This window comes from Mastigoproctus giganteus, chromosome 6, assembly GCF_048544385.1.
Source record: "Mastigoproctus giganteus isolate SK-2022 chromosome 6, ASM4854438v1, whole genome shotgun sequence".
Taxonomy (NCBI): domain Eukaryota; kingdom Metazoa; phylum Arthropoda; class Arachnida; order Uropygi; family Thelyphonidae; genus Mastigoproctus; species Mastigoproctus giganteus.
Genome location: NC_143580.1, coordinates 111,589,476 through 111,611,841, shown reverse-complemented (window position 1 = coordinate 111,611,841; position 22,366 = coordinate 111,589,476). Strand labels below are relative to the sequence as shown.

Below are 22,366 nucleotides of genomic sequence, written 5' to 3'. Positions count from 1 at the left end.
ACAGTTGCTACATAGGGGAGACATCAAGACGTCTCCAAGATCGCCTCACAGAACACGACAGAGCAATCTGGCTTGCCGAAACTGATCACTCCGCGGTCGCAGAACATTTTTGGGCCACCAACCACGATCTTGACCCCAAACGCGACTTTGAGATAGTGGACCACTCACGACACTTTCGCCACCGCCTATGGCTAGAGTCACTCAACATAATAAACAATTCTAAGGCATTAAATCGCCAGAAAGGCATGCGTCTACATCCCATCCTGGAAACTACCGTTTTATTGCTGGATGATCAGTGGCGTAGAAGCAGCACACGTCCGTGCAACAACAATGACGCATGATTAACGTGCCACTTTGCTCGTTGTATTGTATTCAAAATTTGTATTAACTTTTCAGTTGACAAAGGGACACGCGTCCCGAAAGCTACTGGTTTTATCTTATTATATTTTTATTATAATTTGTTTTGTTAATAAACTGGGTTATAACTATATATGTATTTGTGAACTATGGACCCCAGTACTCCAGGCCCTTTCGTTACCAATGGCGTGTTTCCATGGTTTGGGAAACATTCCAGTATTTAAGCAGTTGTTGAATAATTTAAGTAGAACTTTGAGTCTTAGGTCATAAAAATGTTTGATAAATATGTTATCAATCATATCATCGCCAGGACATTTGTTTGACTGAATTTTATTCTGGATCGAAGTCGGTTCCTCTACAGTGAATGGACTTGTTACTTATAAAGGGAGATATTTTTGGTTTAAATCTTCATACTATCTATCTTTAAATAGATAGATAGTATGAAGTGTCAAAAGTGAGATCATCATTAGGCACCAGTGGTCAAAGATGGCATTTATGGAGTCTGTTAATGTGAGTTTCCATACGATTGGAGGTAATGGAGTTAAATGCCACCTAGGATCATTTTATTTTTAGAATTTCTATAAATGAGACCCCCCAAGGATTATTATTCCCAGATGTACGGACAAAACTGTGCCAGGATTGCAATTTGCTTTCAGAAGGGGTGAATCCTACCCCCTAGAAGAAAACATCCTACTCGGCCAGCACGGCGCCCGAGAGGATCCTCTCTACAAGAGGGCAGTCACGCACTCCAGCGGATGCCAGCAGAGGTCTTAACCACATTGGAGGAAGAGGAGTAGTGACAGTAGATGATTGCGCGTTCTAAAGAGGACCTGTTCTACCATTCAATTCACAAGAACTGTGGTAAGCAATTGCTTCAACATGGAAAGCATCCATGTGGCACGCCCTCGACACCTGGGTCAGCCCACGCCACTCTGAACTCAGGTTGATCTAAGGGCTGAAGGGGGATTTATTCACTATTAGGTATATCTAGTAAAATGGCCACTCGGTTGAAATCTGTAAACATTAAATTAGGTGCGTTCACAATCAACACGGTTTATTCCAAAATCTTTCTCAAAAATATTAATTTTTTTCAATAATCAGATTTCCCCATCACATATATATTATATATATATTTTTTTTGAAACATCTGCAGCAACAACATGAATGTGAATGAAAACGAAACTCCTTGTGAGGAGCCAAACAGCAATGAAGATTCTATGTTTAGAGATGTACTAATTGGTCGGAAAACAGTCTGATTGCTGGAGAAAACCCCCAGGGATTATTCTAATGACAAAATAGCTGGCGAACACAGTGCACCTGCCATTTCTACACTATGCAATGAATTTTGATGCTGGGATACAATCTCCCATAAATAAGAGTTATGTTGTTAATGTTGTATTAATGCTAATACAACCTACATTAAGCCAGTTGCCTCCAGAATGAACTCCGCATTGATCGATGTAGATGACGGTATATTAGTGAAAGTATTGTATATGCCAGCCAGCGTCATAATTAAAGCCTGGCTGATGCCGGTCACAACAGTGAAAAGAGTATTGTAAACTTAAATGAAATTCAATATGCCAGTCCCAAATAAACAGCAGTTGCGAGTCTAATGTCCCAAGTGAAATACCCAACTCTGTTCTGGGCATCGACAAACATATGACCAAAAACTAGATTTAATTATGAATTAAATAAGGCATCTGCAACCACGAAATCAAGCCGGAACTGAGCATAGTTCGGAATGTGGCACTTTATATTCAGCCCTTCCAATTTTGAAGGTCTCCCGTTGCAGGAAACATGTTCCTTCCCTGAAAGTATTGGACATATAATCTACCTGATAAAACGTCTAGAGGCAAAAACTGAAGATCTCAGGGATGAAGTTTTCTCTATGCGTGAACAAAATAAAACCCTCAAGCATATGATAATAGAACTCTTTGACTTATCTAAATCTAACCACAACTTTGAACAGAAGCGATTGGCTAATCCCAAGCACCTCATCTAAATGGTGTGGGACTAATGAACTGCCACAAAGAGACAGAGCCAGCATCACCTCGAAAATGAGAAAGAACAAGTGGGCCTATCAAAGGTTAATGATCGACTACACAATGCTTCTTTCAGAAAAGAACATCCTACCTCTATACATAATTGCCTATGTCCTGATTACCTAACATAACTCTGAGCACTTTAGCTGATCAGAACGAGTACTTAGGGAGCTGACGTTACCACTGCAAACCAACCTTATTAATCTAATTAAAGAAAATGAACATTTACTATTCCAAAACAAAGTAATTTTAGACAAACTAAATGACGTAGAAACACAGCTGCATGACTTCAAACAATTTGTTAGTGAAGGTGAAATTCCAACAAGTCACCATTCACTTATGGAACCAATATTAAATCCAATGATTTAAAATCATTGGATCTATTGCATTAAATACTATGTCTTTTTATTTAATTCACCTTTTCACAAGTGTAATAATTCACAAATATATAAAAATAATAACAAAGTCTTATTTTCAGGCAATACAAAATATATTATCTAAAAATAATTACCTATTTCTATTATCGTTTTTATAACTATCTATTTCTTGTTGATTCTTTTCTACTTCTCTCAGGGTAACCCGAATTTCTTTTTTTTTTTTTGTTGTTGTTTTGGCTGATGTAGCATAAGCCTCAGGCTTCATTGCACCATATGGCTAATAATACTTTTATTATCAAATTTTTATGTAGTCAGGAAATTGCTTTTCTTTCTGAAAACGAGAAAAAAAAAAAAATACTGCGAGTATGTAGTAAATTGCTAGTACTGTATACAGATCGGCCGATACAGTGCCGCGCATGCTCCGTGACAATTCCCAGCACAGACTGACAGATACAGCGACAAGATAGTGAGTGTCGTGCATGCTCAGCAAGTCGGAACTGCCCGTCAGAATACGATTCACGACAGGTTGGAGCTTGCGGTGACTTACGGGCTGACCGTGACTCACGACACTGAAGTACAGGATTACTGCATAATGTACTATATTTCACGTATTGTGTATATTGTACAAGTACATGTTCCACCGTGCTGTGTACTACTTATTTTTATCTATTTCACTAGCATATGCTGCCGTACCGGTGTGAAGTTGTATACTTCAAAAAGAATAAATAAATAAACAAAATAATAGTATTACAGCAAGAGTGACATACCTGTAGCATTTTTTCTGCAGCTTCAGCTCGTCCTCCAATGACTGCGGAGAGAAACTTCACCATAGTTACAATATTTGCTTCTTGTATAGCGACTTTGGCGGGCTGATCGAAGTTCTGTAACAAATTCTGTTTTATGTATCGAATTGGCATCAAGTTTGTATCGCCAAACAATTCATAAAACATTTTATATAAGATATCGAATGATATGCTCCACCCAGCCATTAAGTCTATAACATCCACTCTACGACTGGCGAAACCAGCATCCTCCAGACCCTTTAGAAGACCAATAATGTCGCTACCCGGTCCGCCACCGAGGGAGCAGATGCGAAAACCAGGAAGCTTCTTTCCTACGCAAAAAACGTATGGATTCCCTTGCAGCAGTTTTTTTACAATTTCTTCTACAAGAAAGGAATGGATTGGGGCGTAGAGGTACAGGTAGGCACATCGATTACTAGCTGAAGAAAAATCTACTGGTTCACCTCCAGCTTCGAGCCTGTTACTGTGATAAGCCACCTTTAGAATTTTAATGCCGCGGCACAGATTCTCGTCCGAGACAAGGAATCTGCACTTCTCTCTGTTAATAGCGCCGTTGTACAAATCCCACAACGTCATCTTGTATTGCACTGTGCGAGACCTGTTTCTGACTTAGGTGTATGCCCTATCACAGCTGGCGCAGCATAATTTTGTACTTCCAATAGTAAATGCAGATTAACGTTTAGTTTTGGTTTCGAAACGGTTGTTGATAATTTGTTATCAGTAATACGTCATGCTGGGGAAATATTTCGTGCAGCTGAAACGGTCAAACGCCCGTCTCGTTTGAACATAGCTGTAAAGCTTTGTTTAGTCAAAGTTGCCCAGAAACAGATATAAAAGAATAGTAATAATAACATATTTGCTCAGCAAATAGTAACGAATTAATACATGAAGTACTCAGTGAAACTCGCTCCAATAATCAGACGAATTTCCGTAGTACAGTATATGCAGTGGCTTTTTAGCTCGCTTACTCCAACTTCCTGTATTGCTTATTCTCGCCAATTATTCCTCAATATAAATTAGATCGAATTTTCCGCTATTATTTTCGACTAATTTCCATATAATTGATTATGTCGGTCAGTAGTTATAAGTTCCCTAAGCAGTAAACGTCAGTAATCATGAGATACCGTATTGTGTGTTGTAAAATTCCCCAATTTACAATTTCAGAACCATTTCAGCTTTAGGTAGGGAAGCACCATAAGGAAGAAGTTCTGTCTGCCCTCAGAAATTTGTATAGTTTTACTTTTAATACATATTCTTATTTTTTATTTTATTTATATCAGTATATTTTATTACAACTTACATATTTTCTTTTTTATTTACCTAATTGTTTTGTTTTTACTTTTTTTTTTTTTCTTTTATTCACCTATCTTTATTTCGGTAACCGGCAAAAATATCCTATTTTCAAATTATTATTAAATTACAAATATTTTATTTCTACATTTTGATTTTTACAAGTTCATGGAATACAAAATTAGTCAATTTGATAAAATTAACCGAATTATAGCCTGTGCTTTTAATTCGTTTAAATCGGAAAATTTTTATTGCAAGAGTTATAAACACTAACGGAAACTTTTTATAAATATTAACATCAAATGTTTTATATAACTGTTTAGAATACATATTCAATAAACCTGATTTATTTTATCAAAAAAATATTTATCTAGCAACACTTTTCATTTGAGCGAATTTTCTTTCATTTAAACAGGATGTTTTATGATTTCTGCTTTTTTTTTTTTTTTTTTTCCAAATGTCCCATTTCAAATTTCAAAAAAGGGGTATCTTGGAAATTTATTATAATTCCAAAAAAGGGGTATTATACCCTGAAATGGGGTACGTCTGGCAACCCTACTGTAACGTTGTATATGTGTTATCTTTGAGGAAAGCTGAAGCGAATTGAATTGCCACAGTTCGTCTTCAGATTTTGAAGAAGATACAGAAAATGCATCTGTTCTTCTTATAGCTGAGAAAACAAAAGCGTACGCAATGGTTACACGACATAAACTGGAAGAGAACAGAAAGAGGCGAATTCCACATTTATTACTAATTAAAATTCACTGGAGTTCAGTTGGAGTTCAGCAATTCACTGAACACCCTACTGAAGTCACAATCCCACCCCACAAACGCAAACCTGACTGCAATTTACAGAAAATTCACAATTCTAGGGTGTGTAAAGCGATGTGTTAGCAGAACGTTAAAGACACATTTATTTACCAAAATTTACAAACTTTAATGAGCATTAAAGACAACATTTACATAAATACATCTACATAAAAGAAACAAATAATTACATACAAGCTTACCAATTTCCATATACATATGTAAACCATACACTACACAATCTCTCTCTCTCTCTCTCTCTCTCTCTCTCTCTCTCTCTCTCTCTCTCTCTCTCTCTCATCAACTATTCTCAGTTTACGAATTAACATCAATTTGAATCAGTTGTATTGGTCCTTGTGGTTGTCTCAGACATTCTCTTAGTTATGCCAGACAAGCTGTACTTGCTACCTGGGACTCTAAAATGCTTATGGAACTGACACTCAAGTTAAGTGGACCCAATTACGGCGAAGTCCGGACGGTCTGTGACAGCCAAATCCTCTGCTTGCACCTTCACAATGGTGGGACTGTAGTAATCCTGGGTATAACCTCCATGCACAAGTACATGGTGGGTGACCACCCAGGTGTGAACCAACCTAAGCAAGGATCGAGGTGTGGCGCCCACACCACATGGAGAAACGCCGCCCCTCTATGTTACCAGGCAGTACTAGGCGGTAGATCACTCTCATCAACCGGTGCAATACCACCACTTTGCTTATTGGAGGCTTGAAGTGGTGGAACCCATGTTTAGTCTCTAGAGCTAAGTTCCTGTCAACCCTTCTCTATCTCTTCCATCATGCAGTATGATTGATGACTTTTGAGGTTATGATGAACATCGTGGCGAGATCCAATATTCCTTACATTTCGAGGTACAGCTCTAAAACGGTGTTCGCAGGCCGGCCGCTAGTTAGTACACTGGACCGAATCTATTGGTAACTCTCTAGGAGGCTTCCGGATCAGCTAGTGTATAATCTTGCTACCTCTACTCTGCCAGATAGTGACTGGAGAGGGAGTCCAAGTAGTGTGTATGCGGGGAGCATTGTCGACGCCACGTTTTGTCAAGGATTTGGGTTTATTCTTCCCTTGTGTACGCCATATCCAAAAATTTCATTACTTCATACAGTATGTCCCACCCACTTTTCCTTACTATTGAATACACCATGAATTGTCATACTAATAGAGCAAGCTTACCTGAGAAAAGATCTAAACCTCCCAAGCACTTCCTAGTTCATTTCACAAATATACGTGGTCTCAATTCTAATCTCAACGATGTCCATTTCCACTTGCAGTCTGCCAAACCACATCTACTTTTTCTGACAGAATCTCGGTTATCAGTTGATTCAACTACTGCTCACCTCAGATGCCCAAATTATTCGCTGTATGATTCCTTTCTCCTCAGAGGTGGTAGTTGGTGCATATGTCCGTTCTGATATTCCCTGTCAGAGACTTGGCAATTTGGAATCTCCTCTCTTTGATCTTCTCTGGCTTAAAATCTCTCTACCGCATTGTGTCAAATTCATCTGTTGTCTCTACCGTTCTCCCAACTCCACTAATCACTTGGAGCTCTTTGATTTCCTCGCTTTGCAACTTGACTTTCTCCAGTCCAACTTTACTAACAGTGAGGTAATTTTCCTTGGTGATTTTAATGTTCACAACTCCAGCTGGCTTCCGTTTTCTAGTCACACCGACCCAGCTGGTCGAGATGCTGAGGCTTTTGCAATTACTAATGACCTTGCACAGGTTGTTGATCTACTTACAAGAATACCGGACAATCCTAATCATAAAGCCAATACGCTTGATCTTTTTCTCACAAACAACCCATCTAAGTACACGGTCGAAGTGATAGGTCCTTTAGGCACTTCAGATCACAACTTGGTGATTGTCTCTTCTCCAATGGAACCTTTTATCTCATGGCTATTCCCAACCTCTTGTTGTTTGGCATTACAAGAACGCAAAATGGGATGACCTGCGAGACTTCTTTTCTTCTTTTCCTTGGTCGGATTATTGTTTCAAAACTTCTGATGTCAACGGTTGTTCAAATCGTGTCAGTGAAATTATTCTTGCAGGAATGGAATCCTTTATCCCACACTCCACTTTAAAATCTCGTCATTTATCTAAACCTTGGTTTTCCAATAAATGCGCTAAGGCTGTTCAAGAGAAGAATGCTGCATATCGTAATTGGCTTGTTTCTAATTCTTCAGTTTCATTTTCTGCCTACACCAAAGCTCTCAATAATTGTAAAGCAGTTATTAATCAGTCCAAACTAGAGTTTGAACAGGCTAAGAGCAGAAAACTTGCTTCTTGCCCTAATGGTAGCCGAGCATTCTGGTCTCTTGCCAAAGCTATCGACCGCAACTTTTGCCCACCTCTGCTCCCACCTCTGTCCAAACCAGATGGTTCTGTCACTTCAGCCAAGGATAAAGCTGACCTGCTAGCATCCCATTTCTCTTCCAACTAATGTATTAATGATCTTGGTAAAACACCTCCCACCATTACCAACACGCTCCATTCAATGCCTCCTGCGGTCTTCCGTCAAAAGGATTTTGACGAATCTTGATGCTAATTAAGCTCCAGGTCCCGATGGTATTTCTCCACTTTTGCTGAAAACTTGTGCTTCTGAACTTACTCCTATTCTTTGCCGCCTTTTTTCACTTTCTTATTCTAAAGGTGTTTTTCCTTCTGCGTGGAAATTTGCTCATATCCAGCCAGTTTCTAAAAAAGGTGACAAATCTCTCCCATCCAATCATTGTCCCATTGCAATTACTTCTACTCTTTCTAAAGTAATGGAGAAATCAATTAACTGCCAACTCTTAAACTACCTAGAAACTTTCCGTCTGATCAACGATCGGCAGTATGGATTCCGTCAGTGTCGATCCACTGGTGATATTCTGGCTTATGTTACCCATTTATGCACTAATTCAATGGAAAGGTTCGGTGAAACACAAGTATTTGCTCTTGACATCTCAAAGGCTTTCGATCGTGTTTGGCATAAAGGTCTTCTAAACAAGCTTCCATCTTATGGTTGCCAACTGTTTTTAGTAATTGGTTATCCAGTTTTCTCTCTGATCGCTCACTGAGGGTGATGGTAGATGGCTCTCTGTCTTCTAACGTCTCCACTAATTCCGGTGTCCCCAAGGTTCAGTTCTTTCCCCCATTCTTTTCCTCTTGTATATTAATGACCTTCTTCCATTGAGACTAAATCCTATCCATTGTTTTGCTGATGATAGCACATTGCATTCCACTTTCCATTTTGAGAAACCTTGTCCTGCTCAATCAGCTTCAACTTCTCGAAAATCTGCTACCAATTCTTTAAATGCCGATCTTCAGGTAATTCTCCAGTGGGGCAAAGACAACTTAGTTGATTTCAACCCTTCTAAAACTCAGTCTTGTCTTATATCTCGCAAAAAGGATTCTTCTGCTTCTATGCTTATCTTTAGTGACACTCCGATTTCTAGGCAAAATGATATATCTCTTTTGGGGATTACCTTGACTTCTAATCTCTCTTGGCACAAGCATATTACAAATATTGCTTCTTCTGCATCTAAAAAACTTGATTTTCTCTTTCGCTCTCGGCGTTACTTTTCTTCCAAACAACTGTTCACTCTGTATAAATCGGAAATCCGCCCTGCCATGGAATATTGTTCCCACATTTGGGGTGGTGCCCCCAAAACCTCTCTCAAGCTTCTTGATTCCATTCAGAAGAGGGCAGTTAGGTTAATTAATGACTCTTCTCTAACAGAGTCTCTCCACTCGCTGTCTCATAGACGTACTGTTTCTGCTGCATGCCTCTTCTACAGATACTTCCATGGGCACTGTTCTTCTGAATTGGCTTCTATAATTCCCGCTCTCTCAAAACAGTCCGAACACGTGCCGCCAGCAGCCAACATCCATTTACTGCCCAACTTCAAACCCACAGAACCAACTTTTCGTCTTCCTCGTTTATTCATTCAACTGCCGTTTTCTGGAACAACCTTCCTTCATACGTATTTCCTGAAAATTACAGTCTACAGAAGTTCAAGTCTAATTTCAACAAATATCTTCTTTCGTCTTCTCAACCTCCAACCCAAGCACGGTACTAAGTACTATAGGTTCTAATACCTCTCGTGTTTGGGGTTTACATAAAAAAAAAAAAAAAAATTTACTTAATTTGAATCCTCGATGATTACTTAATCATTCTCTTACATTACAAATTTTTTTTCTCTCTTACCTCATTAATATTCACTATTAATCCCTCATTCTACCTTAATTCCTCTTTAGTTATCAGCTTAGTCATCCTCTTTACCCCCCTTATGTTAATTCATAATCGTCTACATTCATAACGAACTATCTCAACCTTAGTACTAACTTGCCTATTTCAAATTTAACTTCGTTAGAAACAATTGTCAATCAATTTCTTACGGGAGTTCAGATTATGAGTCCAAGAGTTCGGGGTTCAATAAAAAAAAAAAAAAAAAAAAAAACAAGGAACAGATTTACTTTCCGATATGGTCGCTGATCCCACATTCCTTGCATTCAAACTTCCTTCTGGCTGACAAGCTTACTTCAGTTATGTGACACTCTGGGTTTCTCCCTTTTCTTGGGCACTGCTTTCCTTAGTGGCAGACAAGACGCACCATCACATGTAGGCTATATAGGCACATGTGTACACTCTTGGCTCATTCTCTACGGGTGGGAGGTGGAACCCATGAACGGTTCCTTCGCGAACTAGCCTTCTGACTTTTTCTGAAGAGTCCTACATTACCCAGTTGGCCTACCTCTACTTCAACCCGAAACTCACGACCTTCTCCCCTTAGACCACACCAAACAGAAGTCAGATACAGAAAGGACACTCAATTTTTCTCCTCCCAAACTTTACTCTTTCCCTCAGTTGGAACGCCTCCCCCAAGACCCCCTCGACGTGGGCACCTGTACGTGGTGAGGGGACCTCCCAGTGACGCTGCTGGACTTCCAGACTAGCATCACTGGGATCCAATGCCCACAGCCCAGGTTCCAGGCTTATATCAATGGAATCCGGCGTGTTTGCCGTGCGCTGCGACCCGTGGAAATTCGCAAAGGGGGATCCTGGTGGTTGAGGGGCCCAGCTTCAACACACCACTTTGGCCCCTGCTTCGACAAGACGGGTGGTCCTGGAAGGTCCGGCTAGGATCAATCGGCTAGTAGGCTCGCCTGCGAGGGTCAACCGTGTCAATGCCACGCCCCTACCCTCATGGTCCGAGGGACAGGATTCAGGCTGGCGGCGGTGCGGGTATAGTGTCTGGGTAGCCCTGGCGTTCCACTCCCGAGCGCATTTATTGCATGCCGGGTAGTGGGCGTCCCTTTGGGCTCCGTGGTGGGTGGGGAGCCTGGGCACTGAACAATTAAAAAAAAACTCCATGAATCCTGATAAACTCACTTCTTCAGGGGCCCCAACCCAGTCCCTATCTGAAATCAATGAAAAGGAGACAGATAGCATTATTGCTAAAAAAAAGGGAGCGAACCGAATTACCATCAGGGCCTGTCCCAAGGTTCTTAATTATGCATTCCACCAATGAAACACCAATTGGTAAAATGTCGCCCTTTTTTATTCAAAAAGGGTTAGACGGGTTAGCAGGTTCACCCAAATCAGTTAAGAGGCTTCGTTCTGGAGACCTTTTAATTGAAACTAAAAATGACAGGCAATCCGAACATCTACTCCGAACAACATCAATCGGAGGAATCCCTATAACAGTGACACCACACAGAACACTCAATTCATTGAGGGGTGTCATTTCGGAGTGGGACCTTCTCGACGTAACCGAGGAGGAAATCTGCTCCGAATTAAAACCCCAGGGAGTTATTGCCGTCAAGAGAATTACTGCGCGAAGGGATGGAAAAATTGTTAAAACCAGGAGCGTTATCATGACTTTTAACTCTCTTAAACCTCCTGATGAGACTAAAGCTGGATATATCAACTGTTCAGTGCGTCCATACGTTCCGAACCCTTTACAGTGTTTTAAATGCCAGAAGTATGGACATTCTCAAATGGCCTGCCGTGGAGTCCTTGCATGCGCTCGATGCGGTGCAAAGGACCACGAAACAACAGCATGTTCAGCCGCAAAACCCACCTGTATTAACTGTGAAGGCGAACACCCGGCCTACTCACGAGCATGCCAGAGGTGGAAAGAAGAAAAAGAAATTCAACGGCTGAAGGCAGAGATAAATATATCATACCAGGAGGCAAGGAAATCGGTCAAACCCCTGAATATCAACAAAGCTACCTATGCCCAGAAGGTAGCAGGGAGATGTTCCGTCGGAACTCAGACGGACATGACCATTCCTCCAAAGGAGTCTTTCACTCCCATCGCACGGTATCTCTTAAGTTCTCAAAAACCTGCACAAAAGGACCAATCAGCTGCCACTCCTATATCAGTACCTCCTAATGCTCCACAAGTAACAAAGATAATTATGAAAGAAAAGAATAAGAAAGGGGAAGTCCCCCCTAGTACCCAAGAAAAGATGGATGTCGAGCAGAAGGAGGTACCCGAAGATTCAGTCTTGGAACTCTTTGCGGAGGAAGAAATGGACACGGGACAGCGTCCATTCTTCCCCAAAAAAGATAAACCCAAGACTGATAAAAGTAAGCCCTCAGCACCTCGGAAGCCGCCTGATGGACCCACCAAGCCAAAATAATGGCTAAATTCCTACAATGGAATTGTCGTGGATTCCGGCGAAATATTGATGACATCAAGGCCCTCCTGCAAAAGCACGAGCCAGTTTGCTTTTGCTTGCAGGAAACATATCTAAAGGCAAATGATGATCCCACCATGCACAACATCAGTTTTTCGAAAGGATAGAATTGCGGATGGCTCTGTACATGGGGGAGTGGCTCTCCTTGTGGGTAACCAGACCCCAGTGTAGCCCTTGCTAATTACAACCAGCATAGAGGCTGTTGCAATTCGCCTTTCAGTGGGATTTTTATTAACTGTGTGCTCCATTTATTTGCCACCTGGGACTGACATCTCCCAGGCAGACCTTGATGATCTTCTAACGCAGCTGCCTCCCCCTTTCTTACTTCTCGGGGATTTTAACGGACATAACACCCTGTGGGGTAGTGCTAACATCAACGGAAGGGGACGAGTCATAGAGCGTATGCTCAATGACAATGACCTTTCCCTTCTAAATACTGGAACAAACACCTTCTTCCACATGCCTACCCGTACTTTTTCTGCCATTGATCTCTCTATCTGCTCCCCTTCTCTACTGCCTTCACTCACCTGGGAAGTGGAGGAGAATCCATACGGAAGTGATCACTTCCCTGTGATAACCTTGTTACACAGTGGGAGCCCATGTCTTCCTTTTAGGTTACCACGGTGGAAGTTTGATCAGGGTGACTGGAATGCCTTCCAACATCAGGCAAATTTCGACCTCAGTACAGCCAGTCGGGAGCCGATCAATGACGCAGTAAAGTACATCACAGAAATCATCGTCAGAGCAGCTGCTAACGCTGTCCCAAAAACATCAGCCCGGTTTCCACCATTTCCCAAACCTTGGTGGAATTCACAATGCACAGCATCAAAAAAGGCTCAAAACAAAGCGTGGGGGTATTTCGCCGATATCCTACCACGAACAACCTTATAGCCTTCAAACGTGCACGAGCCAAAGCACGCTACATCCGTCGTCAGAGTCTAAAGGAATCGTGGATCCGTTTTACATCATCTATTAACCAGTCTACCAACTCTAAGGTAGTCTGGGATAAAATCCGGAAAATGAAGGGAAAATATACATCCCACCCTTCTTCAATCCTAGATTATAATGGATGCACTATTGCAGATCCAACTGCAATGCTCTTGGGGAAACATTCTCTAACATCTCCGCAACATCCTCGTATTCCCCAGAGTTCCTGGTCCTGAAACATAAACTGGAAAAACAAGCACTTAATTTTAAGTCCAAGGGGCTCTATCCCTACAACGGGGCGTTCACTATAGAGGAACTGAAAAGAGCCCTCACTCTTTCCAAAGCAAGTGTTGTTGGACCAGATGGCATCCATTATGAAATGATTAAACATCTCTCACCAAAATCTATGGATTGTCTGCTCCTTCTGTATAACAGAATCTTTATTGAAGGGCAGTTTCCGGACTCCTGGCGAAAGGCAATCGTTCTTGCCTTTCCTAAGCCAGGAAAGGATCCAAAAGTCACCACCAATTATCGTCCTATTGCTCTGACTAGCTGTCTGTGCAAAATCCTGGAGAGAATGGTTAATTCTCGTTTAATATGGTATCTTGAATCAAATGACCTCTCCAACATCCAGTGCGGCTTCCGAAGGAACCGGTCCACTTTGGACCATCTTATTAGATTGGAAGCATCCATCCGGGATGCTTTCCTAAAACGCGAACACTTGGTGTCGGTGTTCTTTGACATGGAGAAAGCGTATGACACAACTTGGAGATTTGGCATTTTAAAAGATTTACATAGCCTAGGCCTAAGAGGGCATCTGCCCTTTTTTTATTCAAAACTTTTTAGCCAATCGATCGTTCCAAGTTCGTGTGGGATCCTCACTCTCGCGCTCCTTTAGCCAAGAGGAGGGAGTACCACGAGGATCAGTATTAAGTGTCACGCTTTTTGCCATCAAAATAAATTCCATCACAGAACAACTTCCTCCAACTGTACACAGTGCCCTCTATGTTGATGACTTTAGCATTTTTTGCCAGTCGTGCAACATGAGGGTTATTGAAAGACAACTGCAGAAAGCCATTGATAGTCTGAATTCCTGGGCACTTGCTAATGGCTTCAGGTTCTCGCCGGAGAAGTCCGTTTGCGTACACTTTTGTCGCAAGCGTAATCTTCATCCTGAACCTGAATTAAGGCTCGGACAAAATGCTATTCCAGTAGCAGCGAACACAAAATTCTTGGGACTCATATTCGATAAAAAAACTGACCTTTTTAGATCATATTCGTCAACTCCGCACAAAGTGCACACGTGGGCTTAATATTCTCCGTTCGCTCTCCTCTACATCTTGGGGAGCAGACCGATGGACCCTTCTTTGGCTTTACCGTGCACTTGTGCGATCCAAAATTGATTATGGGTCCCAGGTATATTCCTCAGCCAGAGACAGTGTCCTTCGATGGCTGGACCCCGTCCATCATCAGGCCCTACGTATTGCTACTGGAGCATATCGCACATCTCCTGTCCAGAGCTTATACGTCGAAGCAAACGAACCACCGTTATCGCTTCGACGTAAGCAGTTGTCTTTAAAGTATGCTTTAAAACTGGAATCCCTGCCAGACCATCCTACGTGGCCATTCGTTTTTGAGCCACGGTGGGAAAATTTATACAATACTCGTAAGACTGCCAATCGTCCTTTTGGTATTCGTTTCCAAGAGCTACTCAAAGAACTTAATATCAAGGTAGACAAGGTTGCCCAAACATCAAAGCAACCCTTTCCACCCTGGCATGCTCGTGTCCCGGCATGCGACTTGTCGCTTAGAAACTGGGGAAAGTCGGACACTCCATCATGTGTCTACCTGCAGCTTCATTCAGCACACCGAACTGAATATTCCGACTTCGAGCCAGTCTACACAGACGGTTCGAAGTCAGAATCATAGGTGTGATCTGCTGCTGTCTTTACAGACAGCACTATATCAGAGCAGATTCCCTCTGAATGCAGTATATTTACTGCAGAGCTGCACGCTGTAGAGTTAGTCTTGGACCACATTAGTAGAGAGAGAGAGAGAATCTTTATTACCCTTCACGGCCATAAAGCCAGGGGCTTACAGTTTCCCAAACTTGGGAAAATTGAACAATTATTTACAAAAAGCTAATTTTACAAAGAAAACATATTATAATACAAAGGGGAGAACTCCTTACGAGAGTTAAATCTGATTGAGCTGGCTTAACATCGAGATAAGAGCACCAGCTCAATCAGACAGGAACAGATGCAAGGTATACGTCAGTCATTGCTGATTAGTCCTACTCGTCATAATTTTTTTCCGGTAAGTCCGGTCAGCAGCGAATTTGTTCAGGTCGGCGTCCAGTGCCTGGGTTTGCTTGAGCATCTGCTGAGGAAGGAACCTGTCCGAGAGAGATAACTCCTCTGACCGTTTGGTCGTCCCGGAGTATAAACAGAAAATTTATTTATTTATTTAGATGGAGTCGTGCTGAATGCGAGTAGAGCTCGGGATTGGCCCTAAGGGCAGCAGGGGGATCCTCCAGCCACAGGTATCCCAGAATGAAGGTGTTGCCATTATGCCTGTTATCATCTTGACTGTTGCTAGGAGGCGTTGGTCGTCGACTAAGGTGGGAAGCCGTGGAATTCCGAGAGAGTTGGCAAGCTGTGTGGTACGAATCAGAGCTGGAAGGTTGTGCTTCCTGTTGGCCCACTTTAGGAGCCAGAATTATGTGGCAAAGAGTGGTTTCTTTGACGGTGCCGCTGACGCCCAAATTTCAGCAGCATAGAGTAAAGGTGGAAAGATAACTGTTCTTATGTACCTCACGGTTATCTTTTTATCTGTGATATGAAGGAGATGTTGTTTTGCTATCCACCGGAGTCTTGAAGCACGTGTGAGGAGCATATCCATGTGGGCGTTGAATCGAAGTTTTGGGTCGAATACAACGCCCAGATCACGATGGCTGGACACAATTGGGATGAGGGTGTTGCCGACCGAAGGCTGGAGAGAAGGAGTTTGCTTCAATGAATACACCATGAATTCGGACTTAGCAGGATTGATCTTGAGCCCAAACTGGCAGAGGTAAGATGTGACTGTGGTGAGAGTAAATGCCAATACCAACGGTTCATTTTATATTCCGACTCTCTTAGCATGTTAGAGGCTTTAATATCTGTGAGATATAATCCTCATCCAGTTCTGTCTAGCATTCAGCAGAAGATTCACGTTCTCCATGAATGCGAATATGATATCCGCTTCTGCTGGATTCCCAGCCACATTGGGATTAGGGGAAATTATTTGGCTGACGTCGCAGCCAAATCAGCAATTCCCAATAATAACCGCTGCCTGTCAGTCCCCTATACAGACTACAGGCAAATAGTACATCAAAAGATACATTCCCAATGGCAGGATTCGTGGAATAGACAGACTGCGAATAAATTATATCGTATAAAGCCTGTAATTGAACCGTGGCAGTCTAGTCTGCGCAGGAATCGTAAGGAGGAAGTTGTTCTAGCTCGTCTCCGCGTAGGACACAGCCATTTTACACATTCTTTTCTGCTGAGGGCAGATGACTGTCCTATGTGCGAGCAATGCGACACCATTTTATCCATTGAACATATTTTATGTGATTGTACCAGTTTTAGAAATGCTCGTTTTACCGCTTTTAATCATCTGACTGAGCCCCATACACTCAGTCAGATTTTATCTGACAATGACCATGTGTCTGCTATTTTTAGTTTTCTAAAATCAGTAAACCTTTTTACTAATATTTAAAAAAATCTTATTGTTATTTACTGATATTTGTCTTTTACAATTTATACTTGTTTTTTTTTACCCGGACTTAGCGACCTAATTCTTTAGGTCACTGAAAATTTTACTTTTTATAACAAGTTTTTGGCGCATTATAGCCTTAGTTGCTGATGCGCCAATAAAACCCTATCAACCAACCAACCAATCCCAAAGACTCCAACCAATCCCCATATTCTGTTTAATTTTCCGTCCTGTTTAATTTTCCGTTCCTATTTGCCAAAGCAACTCTCCCCACCTGTGTCCCTAGCGCACAAGCCAACCCTTCTCCAGAAATTTCTTATTTTTGGGCAGTATGTTTTCTGATAACCTCCAAAAATACTCATTTTCGTTTTCCCACTTTTTTTTCTCTAAATATATTGGAACACCCAAATATCAGTCACCCTGACGCCGTTTTATTTTGACACGAACACTGGATGGCCATTTATTTCCTGTTTAGTTTCTAACAGTGGCTTAGATCAAAGGAGACGTTTGGTAAATCCCCTTTCACGTTCCATTGTTCTTTCCCTTGGCAACCCTTTCACGCCTGTTCTCAAATGGCACCGTTTCTCTCTAGTCATTGTGCTGTGTCTGTTTGTTCTCCTGTGTTATTAAAATTACTTGTTTACCTTTATTTTAATTCCCACGCCTAAAACTGTCCTTTACTAATTCCAGTGTTCTTCAAACTTTAACCTTATTTGCATTAAAACTAAATATCCAATCTTAACATTTACTACCTTTCAATAATACTCGGGCATTAATGCTAATTCTCACTTTCCATTGCCCTACCTGGATTTAATTTAGCAAAACAAATATTTCTATTTTACTTTGCACGATCTACATCTTACAACTTCCTTCCATCATTTAGCTATTCCAATACTAACGAAATGGATAAATGAAGTGAGTCACAGATTGGTAACAGGTTTGATTATTTTTATTTCAATGGTAATTTGAAACGCAGTTCTATTTTAGCTGATTTGTGAATACAAAATCTTGGCTATTCAACGTATGGGATAACTGTTTCCAAAATGCTTATCTTTCGCTCTCGAAAGCAAGTAGACCTAGCTAAAGAACATCTTACAAAATGACATTTGAAGAGTGCCATCACTAATATTCATTTTGTGACATACTGCACATCTTATAGCTTTATATACATGAGTTTTAATCTGTTAAAGTGGGGAAATGAGTTAAAGATGATTGAAAACTAGTATGGCAAGAAACACAGATCCCATTACGATACATCATTTTATAAAAGCGGTTTTTTTTTTTTTTTTCAGAACATAAGCACTAATGAATATAATACAATGAATACATTAATAAGAGATGATAGGAAATTCTGATACAGTTTTGTGTTTGAATTCTAAACACTATTATATTGTGCAAGTCCATCAACTTTTGTCAACAACTCGTAGCCATGAGAGAAGTCGCCTAATTACCGAAACCGAACTGGTAATAACTGATGGTTCATCCTCATCTTTTATCCATATTGATGCAAAATATTTACTTTGGTTTACAGGAGAAGGATTCTTAATCTCTAAAAAATTCAAAGGATTCTCTCTTGTACATTTTCCAGAATGATTATAGAACTCTGTAAGTCCGCAACTGCCTGCTTCTTCTGTGAGGATATCATTTTGTAATCCCCCGCTGCCATCGATGTATATAAAGATTGCCCCAGGTTTCATACTGTTGAACACACGCTGTAAAATAGAAAAATTGTATTTATATACGTCTGATCTTATTTATATGCATGAATAATTGCAGTTTTATATGATTATAATAATAAAATTGATTGAAGCCAGGTTTACAAGACTGCACATTAAAGGTTTATTCTTTATACTGCACCATCTGATTAGACGGTACATTTAGTATTAGTAATGGCCAAAAAAATATATATAATAAAATTAAATAAATAATTAATAAAAGAAAAGGAAATAGACAACCTATGCATTTCCCTCCTCCCGTAGATAACTTATTCTAGTAATTTATAAAATACCACCTTTTATCAAAATACTTTGTTAACTATTAATTAGTTTAGTTTATCAATTGTGGGGAAATACAGAATATTACAGGTAATTTTATCGAGTAACTTTTAATTTTATGTTCGAATCCTGTATGCAGTTGCTTTTCGAAAAACTAATGAAATGAAAACATTCTTCACCTTCATTCCAGTGGAATTTGATGCCTCTCCAGGTTCAAATACTGAATACAAATTGATCTAAAAATTTCAGAAAAGGTTTGGAACATTCAGCATCGTTCGTTGAAAGTCTTTCGACATCGTCTTGATCACAAAAAATTTCTGTGCAACACAAAATGTAAAAGGTTATGTAATATGAATACCGTATTTCCCCATGTATAAGACGCACCTTTTTTTGAAAAATTTGGGGTCAAAAAACTGGGTGCGTCTTATACAGTGGTTGTAGATTTTTTTACTTGCATTTCGCGCTTGTTGTCTTTGCGCTCATTGTTTCGCACTTGTTACCGGTATATTAGGTTACGTTTTGCCATGTTCTGCCCAGAAATGGCTCAGAAAAAATTTTCGTGCAGTGCTGAATTCAAGTTATGAGGAGTTGTATGAATTTTATGATGAATAAAACTTGAGTTCAATAACTTTATGTAATACACTTTTTTTTTTCAAATTTCGGGCCCCAAAATTAAGGTGCGTCTTATACACGGGGAAATACGGTATCCTGTTTCTGTTTTTTTTTTTATTTTTTTTAAATAATAACCACATTCATACTTGCTAACTTTTTTTTTAATTTAGGATATCATTCAAGGTTTTTTTTTTTTTAATGTAGACGTATTGAATTCATGACATAGGATTAAAGGGCCTTTAAGTGGCTTCTGCTCTACTCACATTTAGGGCAAAGATATTGGTTCCGTACAAGTGCAGAAAAATTAATTTCCACCTTTGTGTACTTGACTAGTTTTTCTAAAATGTTTTACGTTAAACCACTTATACTTTATATGGTATGAACGTATTTTAATTTAAACATCACTTGGTTTAGTTTAAATCCTCTGAATATGGAGATTTAAATGGAGCTGGATAGTTTGGAAACATGCAGCCTATCTGACGATGGAGTTGTCTATGATTTTTGCTTTCTTCAAAAGTCATCGAGCAGACCCATAAACCATGCTTGCACAGACAGCTTGAACTTCTCGAATATCCACTACCAGTCCCTTATAATCTGTTCCAGGTAATTCTCCAATGGGATAAAGATAATTAGTTAATTTCAATCATTCTAAAACTCAATCCTGTCTTATACCTCATCAAAAGGATTCTGCGTCTATGCTTATCTTCGACAACACTCAGGTTTTTAGACAATATCACATATCTGTATTAGGAATTACCCTGACTTGTCATCTCTCTTGGCCTAAGTACATACAAATGATGGTTACTCTGCATCTAAACTGGGTTTTCGCTTTTTGTTTTTATAAGTAGCATTAATCACTTTAAAGTTATTATAAGCCAATCATTACGACTAGAAAATTGATTGCCTAAATGTAATTTTTTTTATAAATAGCTAATAGATAATTTTACCTATAGATTGCAAGTAACAAATTTTGCTGTACAACATACACTGGCGCTAGAGTTTGTGTGACCTAATCAGGTTTCAATTGAAATTGAAACCTAAACAAAGGCAAACAGTCTTTTACATTTAAAAAAAATATATGGTATCACTTACAGGAACAAGCTTATAGCGTTAAATTTTAAAAATATAAAATACATACCTGTAGCATTTTTCTTGCATCATCTGGTCGTCCTCCAGCGATAACAGACAGAAGTTTTACCATAGTTAGAATATGAGCTTCACGTATAGTATCTCTGACAGTCTTACTAAATTTCTTCAATAAATTCTGTTTTATGAATCCCACTTTCTTTGGGTTTAGGTTGGGATCACAAAGCATTTTGAGATATGTTTTATATAGGATTTTGGATGATTTTTGCCATCCTTGCATCAAGTCTATGATATTTACAGTTTCGCAAAGAAAAACTCCATCTTGCAGAACTTTCAGAAGGCCAATAATGTCACTGCCTGGTCCACCACCTAGGGAGCAGATGCGAAAGCCAGAACATTGGGAAATGAGTTTGTCATAAACTGTTTGCATAAAGTATAGTTCCTGTTGCAGCAGATTTGTTACAACTTGTTGGACGAGGAATGAATGGATTGGTGCATACAGGTACAAGTATGCACAGCGGCTGCTCGCTGCAGAATAATCCACTGGTTTAACTCCGGCTCCGAGGCTACTTCCATTGTAAGCCTTCCTTAGACTTTGAATACTTTCAGTCAGCTTCTTCTTGGTAACTTGGAAGAGGCTCGACTCTGTATTAACTGCGGACTCGTACAAATCCCAGAACGACAACATTATGTATACTGCACTGTTGCTGAGTCTATCACGTTTTACACTGTTGCACTCTAGAATATCTAGAGCTGACCGTTAATATATATAGCCGTTTTAGTTTTGGTTTCGGAACTGTTAACAGTTCGCTGGGGCAGTGACGTCACAGCGTACGGGTATTTTCCCTTCAGCAGTTCATAGTTTTCCTGCAGGAATCCCCGCCTCGTGCAGCTGGAGTGAACTCTGATAAACGCCTGTCTCGTCTGTCTGAATAGCAGCCGTCTGGTCCGCATTTCCACGTCGTGTACATTTTCGGTTCTTAAAAGAGTGAAATTATTAGTTTTTTTGCTCCTTTCCCCATCCCCAGCGCAGCTTAAAGACCTATCGAAACTAATTTTACCGTACAGGTTAGGGAGTATAAACCAGCCTGACAGAACGCTTGTTTCGATCCGCAGCTCAGTGATATTAATTATGCACAGTTTTACTAATAAATGGCTTGATAAAGTTCGTACGATAATGTTGTTTTTGAAATCATGTGAATACACAATATTTTCTTTTTTAAAGTGTTTTTTTTTTATGACAACTCCTCCCACTTTTGGGCTAAAGTAAATTATCAGTGCAATTTAAAAGATCAAAACAGTAAATTATGCAATATTCAGTATTTAATGCTCATTCATCTTTTCGTATCACAAGTCGGTTTCAGTTTCAGAATGATTAACGAAATTACGCAATGGGAACGGAGCTTTTAATTGGTAAGGATATGGACGAGACGGTGTCTCTTCCATTATCAAGGATTGATCATGTGACGTGTAGTGTAGTCTGCTTTTTTCATTATCATGTGACAGGATATTGCGAGATTAGTTATTTACATATTGCCTTACAGATCATATCACGAGATTTGTTGCTTATTAACTAACTGCATAAATTCTTGAGCTATCAAGGAAAATAC

At 40.1% G+C, this 22,366-nt stretch overlaps 1 protein-coding gene across 1 annotated transcript; it reads right to left on the bottom strand.

Moving 5' to 3' along the window:
• Positions 1-18,467: 18,467 nt before the first annotated feature.
• On the bottom strand, positions 18,468-21,462 carry LOC150084510 (uncharacterized). Its single transcript, XM_090376270.1, has 2 exons — positions 20,809-21,462; positions 18,468-18,776 (listed from the first exon to the last, which is right to left on the bottom strand). The coding sequence occupies exons 1-2, from the start codon at positions 21,442-21,444 to the stop codon at positions 18,468-18,470; spliced, it is 945 nt and encodes a 314-aa protein (XP_090232396.1). The 5' UTR covers positions 21,445-21,462.
• Between the last annotated feature and the right edge of the window lie 904 nt (positions 21,463-22,366).